Raw genomic sequence first — 9622 nt, forward strand, 5'->3', positions numbered from 1 at the left:
TTTTTTTTAAATGGAAAGTTCCTGAAGCAAAGTTCATAGTGAGTGTGATAAAATAAAACAACAGGAGAAAACTTATTTGAAATGAAATAAGAATAATAAGAAAAGCAAATTTCAATCTTCAGATCAAACAGAATCCCTTAGTACAAGGCAAAATTAAAGAAAGACCAAAACAAAACACAGCCTGGCAGGCATAACATAGAAGAATGATATTGTGCATTGTTTACTGGCATAAACTTAGTCAAGCAGGAAAACATACCATTGCTAACTCCAGAAATTCTACAGCACTGTATAATGCCGATTGAGTTATTTACAAGGTCACTTGAGATCACAACAAATTATCTATTGGAAGATTGGTAAGCAAATCCAATCTCCAATGACAAATACAGTTTGCAACTTTAATTGAACGAATAAAATTTTCTGTCACAAACATTTTATCAAATATAATCTCAAAATTATAAGTCAATGATCTTACGGAAGATATATATTAAAGCAACTCTATCCCTCAATGTTATATAAAAGCTTTGTATTTTTTTAGTAAACATACTATATAGAAACCCAACTTTATAATGACAAGATACAGACTATTATAAATTCAACTTTAATGTTTACTAACTGGCTATAAATATTTTCTAACCTCTTCCTTAGCTATTTAATCAAAGGGTAATGACACTCCCAGAAACATATGTCAACAACTTCTTTTTCTCCATATTTCTCTAATGTCTCTTAGTGATAAAAATAAAGCCTGAGTATATACAAAAACAACAAAAAAGCCAGGAGGTGATGATCAGCATTAAAGTGTTAAAGTCCTTGTGGTTTGGAAGAGAAGGTAAAGATATTTAATTGCTTTAGACATTTTTCCATTTTAACAATTTTAAAGTGTGTAATTCAGTGGCTTTTAGTGCATTCACAATGTTGTACAGTCATAACCTCTATCTAGTTCCATAATATTTTCATCACCTTTAAAAGAAACCCATACCTATTAAGCAGTCACTCCCTATTTTCCCTCCCTTCAACCCCTGGCAACTGTTACTATGCTTTCCAGTCTCTATGGATTTGCCTATTCTGGACGTTTCACATAAATAGAATCATACAATATGTGGCCTTTTACATCTGACTTCCTTCACTTAGCATAATGTTTTCAAATTTCAGCATTGTTGTAGTATTTGTCAATATTTCCTTTTTTTTTTTTTTTTTTTTTTTGAGACAGTCTCACTCTGTCGCCTGGGCCAGAGTGCCATGGCGTCCGCCTAGCTCACAGCAACCTCAAACTCCTGGACTCAAGCCATCCTCCTGCCTTAGCCTCCCAAGTACCTGGAACTACAGGCGCCACAATCACGCCAGGCTAATTTTTTCTATTTTTAGTAGAGACAGGGTCTCACTCTTGCTCAGGCTGGTCTCGAATTCCTGAGCTCAAGCGATCCTCTCGCCTCCGCCTCCCAGAATACCAGGGTTACAGGGTGAGCCACTGCACCCAGCCTGCTTCATTCCTTTTTATGGTGAATAATATTTCATTGTGGATATACCACATTTTGTTTATCCATTCATCGGTTGGTGGACATTTGGTTTATCTCCACCTTTTGGCTATTGTGAATAGTGCTTCTATAAACATTTGTGAACAAGTCTTTATTTGAGCATCTGTTTTTAGTTCTTTCAGGTATATGCCTAGGAGTGGAATTGCTAGGTCATATGACAATTTTATGTTTAACTGATTGAGGAACCACCAAACTGTTTTCCACAGTGGTCACACCATTTTATATTCTCACTAGCAATATATGAGGGTTCCAAATTGTCCACATTCTTGCCAATATTTGTTATTTTCCATTTTTTTAAATGACCATCCTAGTGGGAGAGAAGTGGTATCTCACTGTAGTTTTGATTTGCATTTCCCTGGTGACTCATGACATTGAGCAGTTTTTCATGTGCTTTTTGGTCGTTTGCATATCTTCTTTGGAGAAACGCCTATTCAAGTCCTTTGCCCATTTTTTAATTGAGTTGTTTGTCTTTTTGTTGTTGATTTGTGTTATTTATATATTCTTGACACTAGACTCTTTATCAGACATATGATTTGCAAATATTTTCTCCCATTCCATGGGTTGTCTTTTCATCTCTTGATAGTGTCCCTTGATGCACAAAAATTTATAGTTTTTATGAAGTCTAATTTATTTTTTTCTTTTATCATTTATGCTTTTGGTATCATACTTAAGAAACCATTTCCAAATCCAAGGTCATGAAGATTTGCCCTTATATTTTCTGCTGAGAGTTTTATAGTTTTAGCACTTACATGTAAGTCTATGAATCATTTTGAGTAAGTTTTTGCATATGATGTCAGATAGGAGTCCAATTTTGTACATTTGCATGTGGATATCCAGTTGTCCAACATGATTTGTTGAAGAGATGGGTCTTCTTTATTGAATAGTCTTGGCACCTGCTCTTGTCAAAAATCAATTGACTATAAATGTATAGGTTTAGTTCTGGACTCTCAATCCTATTCCATTGATCTATATGTTTTACCCTTATGCCGGTGCCACACCATTTTAATTGATGTAGCTTTATAGCAAGTTTGGAAATCGGGAAGTGTGAGTCCTCCAACCATGTTCTTCTTTTTCAAGACTGTTTTGGATACTTGGGATGCCTTGTAATACCATATGGATTTTTTTTTTTTTTTTGAGACAGATTCTCACTCTGTTGCCTGGGCTAGAGTGCCACGGCGTCAGCCTAGCTCACAGCAACCTCAAACTCCTGTGCTCAAGGGATCATCCTGCCTCAGCCTCCCCAGTAGCTGGGACTACAGGCACGTGCCACCACACCTGGCTAATTTTTTCTATTTTTAGTAGAGATGGGGTCTCGCTCTTGCTCAGGCTGGTCTTGAACTCCTGCGTTCAAGTTATCCTCCCGCCTCAGCCTCCCAGAGTGCTAGGATTACAGGAGTGAGCCACCGCGCCCAGCCCTATACCATATGGATTTTAAGAATGACTTTTCCATTTCTGCAAAACAGGCCACAGGGAGACAGGGCACGGTGGCTAATACAGGGAAGTAACAGGAATAAGAAAGGAAATGATAAGGTTCTTTGTTTATTTGTGTTTCTCGGAATGCCTTCTTTCTTGTTCAAAGAGAAAATGGCCTCCTGAGGCTGCCCCCCATTTACTCTGTCACAGATTTAACATTCTTATACTCCCTTTGGGTCTCACTGAACTTCCATGCATCGTGGGTCTGCTGGAATTTTGTACTCATGGGCATTGCAAACACCATGTACAAATAGAGTGACAAAGGATGGAGGGGGCCTATAGGTTGCATTTATTTACTCTGTTCATGTGCGTGCTCCATTGTTCCAGCAAACTTCACTTACAAAACACAAGTTCAAAGATAAAATTATTAAGAATATCAAGAAAATGACATCAGAGCATTAAATCAAGCCCTGTGTGGCTGCACATATTGAATTCTCATGAAGCCAGCCCTGAATACCAGGCAAGCTGGGACTTTTGTTCATCCTAGCAACACCCATCTGAGTGCATCACTTGGAACCACTTCCAATGTGTTCCTCCAGCACAGTCAAGCCTTCAGATGTCTGCAGCCCCAGCTGACATGTGACTGCAACCTCATCAGAGACCCCAAGCCAGAACCACTCAGGTAAATCACTTTAGAACTCCTGACCTGCAGAAACTATAAGATAATGAATGTTTTTCGTTTGCAGCTACTAAGTTGGGGGTAATTTTTTATGCAGTAACAGAGAACTTATACAGCAGCCATATTGTTTTTACACTGGAAAAGTCAGAGCAGGGGCCGGACGCGGTGGCTCACGCCTGTAATCCTACCACTCTGGGAGGCCGAGGCGGGCGGATTGTTTGAGCTCAGGAGTTCGAGACCAGCCTGAGCAGGAGCGAGACCCCGTGTCTACTAAAAATAGAAAGAAATTAGCCAAACAACTAAAAATAGAAAAAAAAATTAGCCAGGCATGGTGGCGCATGCCTGTAGTCCCAGCTACGCGGGAGGCTGAGGCAGGAGGATCACTTGAGCCCAGGAGTTGGAGGTTGCTGTGAGCTAGGCTGACACCACGGCACTCTAGCCCGGGCAATGGAGTGAGACTCTGTCTCGAAAAAAAAGAAAAAAGAAAAGTCAGAGCAAGCACAAGATGCTAATTTGCAGCTTACTCACATTGTCACTATCTGTTGGCTTATCTTGTGGGTACAGGGCAGCAACCAACTTTGCAGGTCCTTCAACTCCTGCTGGATCTTTTAGCTCCTCCAAATCCTAGGAAAGTCATGTTTAACTCTTCGATGAAGGATATCACCTTCTCATGCAGATTACCCCAGCATCAAAGTTGGAAGCTTGGAAGTATTATGAGACTGATGCAGGTTTTAGTCTTTAGAGTTCCAGCTTCCCATAGACTCTTTAAACAATTCTCACAATAGCATAAGGTCAAATCCTTATAATAAATCTGTTTTGTTCTGCCATGCCCATGGCTAGAGTCACCTCAAAAGCAGTGGCAGGGGAATTCCCATAAGGGAGTGCCCCAAACCGTCTACCCATGGGGCTGCTTGGGGTTCCAAAGAAGCACTAAACACCAGGGTGATCGGTCCAAAGCATTTATTTGGGGAACTTACGTACAGAGTGGGCTGCAGTGTATCCTTGGCAGACAGCAAGAGAAAGGGATATCCTACCTAGGTATGTCCACAGCCAGAGGTTTAGGATATAGAGTTTTTATGAGGGTTTAAGGAATTTGGCTCAGGGCCAGGCCTGGTTTCTTTCAGTACTTTGGACAACAAGCTTGATACCTTTATCAGTGCCTGGGAATGTTCAAGGCCCCAGTTTGGGTTCAACTCTGCTGGGAAAAACCCACAGCTGGCTGGGATCACAGAGCGGTCAAGGCATTCTCATTTTCAGTCAGGACATAAAAAGAATGTGGGGACGCTGGGGGACTCTACAAAGTCCCTTATTTTATATATTTCCTAGTGGCTTCGTTTTCTCATAAAACCTTAACTGATACATCAATTTTGCCAGTTCTTGCAAACTTTTTTTTTAAAAAAAAGTTAGTTTGTGAGAGTTATTTGTATGATAACAATCCTAATCTAATGTCTGTCATATATGCTGTGAATTTTATTACTTAATTTGTCATTAATCTTTTACTTTTTTAACAATGTTTTGTTATATGAAAGCTTTACAATTTTATGTCATAAATTTACCAACATTTTCATTTATGGCTCTGGGTTTTATGACATGCTTAAAATGGCTTTTCCACATCAAGATTATAAAAATATCCACTCATATTTAATATATGGTTTTATTTTTGTTCAGTCCTTGTTGATCCATCTAGAATTTATTTTTCATATATTGTGGCAAAGGGCTCTCATTTTGATGCATCCAAATAAATAGGCAATCATCCCAACATCATATTAAATAATCTCTTTTCCCCAACTGATGTGAAATGCTACCTTTATCGTCCATTAAAGTTTCATATACACAGTATTGTAAGGTGTAGTAGTAGATACTATGTGGTGAATACAATATCTTAGAATTCTTCAAGCCTAAGAGGGCACAACTACTGTGAGGATGAGTTTCAATATCAACACAGATGTTCATGTGTAGACAGAAAAAGATGTCTGTGTGCTTAACAGTCAAATAGAGCCTGGGGGAGGGTCAAATGCAGTAGATGATATCATAAGGCGGGGTGGAATTCTATTTGGAACTTCAGAAACCTAAGAGGAAGACTCTGGCCAGCTTCTTCTGAAGATACCTACACTCTGAAGACTGAGGCTTAATTCATTGGCTTCTTTGGATTCCTTGGTACTAAGCCAATTTTCAGGAAAGTGGCTTCCCACTGGACATGGCTCTCAAACAGTAAATGAGTTTATCAGTTGTCAATGTCTTAAGTAATAGAAAGCCCAAATTATAATGGCTCAAATAGAAGTTTATTTTTCTCAAACCAAGCAGTCCAGAGGTAAACAGATACAGGTGTCAGTTTAGTGGCTTGAAAATGTCTGAGCCAGAACATATGTCATTTTCTTGGCCTTTTCCTCATGGACATTGCCTCATGGTCACAAGATGGTTGCCTCAACTTCAGGTAATGTTCAAAGCAGCACAAAGGGAAAATGGTAGCACCATCTATTTTATCATGACAGCAAAAAGCCTTCCCAAAACCTACACATCAGACTTCTATTATGTTTGGGCCATGCGATGAACAATGTATCTGCCAAAATTCATCATTCATTCAAAATATAATTATTGAGTACCTGAATATCCTGTATGTGCTAGGTTACTGTTCAGCAGTGAACAAAACAGACAAAAATCTCTGTACTCATGTAGCATTATAATTAGGAGAGACATATAATAAAATAAAATGAACAAGTAAAATGTATTATGCTAGATTCTGATAAGGTTTTTGGACAAAAATCAAGCAGGTAAGGCAATTAGGAAGTTTGTGGGAGAATGGTACAATTTTAATAAAGGGATCTCAGGAAAATCTGCATTGAGAAGGTGATATTTGAGCATCTGAAGAAGATGAGGGAATAAATCCTGAGACTGTCGAAGGGAAAAGCATTCCTTGGAGAGGGGATAGCAAGTGATAAAATCCCCAGGGTAGGAACATGTCTAGCTTTTTCAAGAGGAAACAAGGCTGAGTCAGAATAATCAACAGGAAGCTAATAGGCTGTGAGGCCAGAGAAGTAACTAGGACATAATCTGACCTACAATTTAACAAGATCTCTTTGGTGGCTGGCTCAGTGCGGAAGAGTCTGATGGAGTCAGAGATGATGGTGGGTAGCAGGGGAGGTGGTGTGAAGTGGCAGGATTCTGGATACAATTTGTAGATTTTTCTGATGGATAAAGCTGTAGAAGAGAAAAAGAAGAGTCAAAGATGATGCCACAAGTTTTGGCCTCAACAGTTGAAAGAGTTTCTACTAATTGAGTTGGGTAAGACTGAAAAGGGATCAAGTGTAGGAGGTAACGTCAGGTATTAATATCTGAACTGATAGAGCATGGTAAGGTTTTATTTTATTTTGTTTTTTGGAGGAGGACATACATTTTGTTTTGGAAACTGGCCATGTTCAGGATTCACCTGTGTAAGTCAGTGAATTCTCCTTGTGTTCATAACAGGTGGGAAGGTTTTTGCAATAACAACTAAACCACCACTTTCTAACTTTTCAGACAAAGCTGCCATGGGAAAGAGCTAGGGACAAAGAAATCTCCCCTTGACAGAGTGATCTAGGAGCATCAGCCGCAGCTGAAGGTGGAATCCATGGAACCCCAGAAGCTGCTGAGCCTTGGATTTCTGCTGTGCTCTCTGACTTGCCTCTTGTTGGAGGTGGTAGCCTCCTCTCCTTCACGTTTATCTGCTTTGAGTATACAAGAGAAAGCAGGATCGAAGCCACACTCAAGGGGTGTGTTTGCTGTTAGGATGAATGTTCCTACCTTCGTAAGACATAAGATTCCTGTCTCAGGTCAGGAAAAACTGATTTCATGTTTAAAAATAATGTTCACAGGAAAGCAGACTCTTCTGGTTTGGTTCAACTTAGTTTAACAAGCATTAACCTACCCACTGTGTGCCAAGCCCTTCGCTGGACTACACGGATTAGGAGTTGAACAGCCCCTGTTATCAAGGAGCTCATAGATGGGCAGACAAAACCATAGCAGGCAACCTTCTAGGGAGTATGATCGATGTTCCCAGAGGACAAGGAAATAATTAAAATTGTTTTGGGGGAGGGGTCAGAAAAGACTTGACAAAAGAGGTGAAATTTGAAATGAACCTGATGGTCCACGGATCCACAGCTTAGGGGCTCCCAAACCCCTGCTTCCTACATGCACACACATGCTGCTCAAGTGTCTTGTTGCTGAGTGGTGAACCCTCTCGACTCCACGCTGCAGAAATTTTTGTTTTCCTCTTTCCTTGGTGTCAAATCACTTCTTCCCCTACTTCCTAAAGAAAAGACCCAACATGTCTAGCCTTTACTTCACCATTTACTTGACCTCTCCTCAGTGAATGTCTATGCTCTCTCCACAGATGACTATAGGGCCTGGCCGAGCAACTTCAGGGATTACTTGTGGGATCTCATCAAGAGCTCTATACCTCCAGCAGCCATTTTTGCTTTTCTTATCTCCACAGCACTAATGGGGACCCTCTGCTGCCTCACGTAAGCTTCTGTGGTAATTTAGGAAGGGAGGAGAGAGGAAACATGAAGGAGGCACAGAAAAACTCAGGCTCCTCATTGGTCTGCACATCTGTAATTAAGGCAAAGTTTTAAGGAAGGCAATTCTGGGAGCAAAACTCTGAAAGGCCATACAACCCACTTTTAAAACTTCTCTGCTTTCTCTTTTTTTCCTTCCAACTTGCCCCACCCATTACCAATGACTGACAGGTAACATTTAATAACCAGTATTTAGAACTGATCATTTCTTTTTTTTTTTCTTTTTTTCTTTTTTTTAGACAGAGTCTCACTCTTTTGTCCAGGCTAGAGTGAGTGCCATGGCGTCAGCCTAGCTCACAGCAACCTCAAACTCCTGGGCTCAAGCAATCCTTCTGCCTCAGCCTCCCAAGTAGCTGGGACTACAGGCATGCGCCACCATGCCCGGCTAATTTTTTTTATATATTTTTAGTTGTCCAATTAATTTATTTCTATTTTTAGTAGAGATGGGGTCTCGCTCTTGCTCAGGCTGGTTTCGAACTCCTGAGCTCAAACAATCCGCCCACCTCGGCCTCCCAGAGTGCTAGGATTACAGGCGTGAGCCACCGCGCCCGGCCTGATCATTTCTTTTTATTAAGTTCATTAACTCCTAATTTTCCTTCCCTTTGGCTCAGGAACTATACTTGGAAAATATATAATTAACTGTGTTCTCAATTGCCTGAAAATTTACCAAAATATTTATCTACATAAATCATATGAAGCCAAAGAGATTCCTAAGGAAAACAAAATAGTTAAACTAAATTTCATTATTTCAATTGGCATTTACCAAAAAGTGACTATTTGCCTGTTTCTGTCCTGATTGCTAAAGGACAGAGAAATAAGACAATTAAAATATTACAAATTAGTAAGTCAGTGCTGTGATGGAAAACGGAGTCCAAATGGGGGGGACCTATGAAAGTGATCAACAAAGGTATTGAAAGAGGTGAGGTCAGGAAATAGTTGGCCAGTTTGCAAGAAGAAATAAAAAGGAATAGAGAGTAGAAATGTGGGATCCTATAGGGTTCAAAAAGCCAAACTTCGTCCAAATTCCCAGTGTGTGATGGGACTATCCAAACCTTACATGTAATAAAGTGGCAGATTAAGGATGTGGCATTGCCGATGGCTCCTGATAACCTCAAAATGATCACAGAATCAAGACCTGTGTCTAGGAAACAACCTTGGGCACATAGAACTGGTTGGTGGCAAATAGAGGAAAAGTCAGCTAAGCTTTTGAGAGAAGCTTATTGCCAAAGACATCGGAAGCCAGAACTGAATGAGCCATCAGTTGTAAACAGTATTTGAGCCTCTGACCTTGCAAGAGAAGGCACCAGTTTTGAAGGCCCCTAGGATCAGAAAAGCCTCCCAGAAGATAAACAACAGGCCAGGGAGCTCCCATTAGAAAGCAGGATCTGGGACTAATCAACATCTGCCAGCAGGATTCCGGGATTACTGCAGAACAGTGACTGCAG

At 40.2% G+C, this 9622-nt stretch overlaps 1 protein-coding gene across 1 annotated transcript; it reads left to right on the plus strand.

Moving 5' to 3' along the window:
- The first annotated feature begins 7231 nt into the window (after window positions 1-7231).
- Window positions 7232-8127, plus strand: SMIM9 (small integral membrane protein 9). The gene is made up of 2 exons (XM_012661578.1): window positions 7232-7373; window positions 7994-8127. Exons 1-2 carry the CDS (start codon window positions 7232-7234, stop codon window positions 8125-8127), a joined length of 276 nt encoding a protein of 91 aa, XP_012517032.1.
- The last annotated feature ends 1495 nt before the right edge of the window (window positions 8128-9622 follow it).

Source organism: Propithecus coquereli, unplaced genomic scaffold (genome assembly GCF_000956105.1).
Source record: "Propithecus coquereli isolate 6110/MARCELLA unplaced genomic scaffold, Pcoq_1.0 Scaffold720, whole genome shotgun sequence".
Taxonomy (NCBI): domain Eukaryota; kingdom Metazoa; phylum Chordata; class Mammalia; order Primates; family Indriidae; genus Propithecus; species Propithecus coquereli.

Excerpts from the sequence above, each read along its gene's own strand:
- SMIM9 (XM_012661578.1), top strand. The coding sequence starts at position 7,232 with ATGGAACCCCAGAAGCTGCTGAGCCTTGGATTTCTGCTGTGCTCTCTG. Across the intron at positions 7,374-7,993 it reads ATCGAAGCCACACTCAAGGG|ATGACTATAGGGCCTGGCCG; the intron begins GTGTGTTTGCTG and ends CTCTCTCCACAG.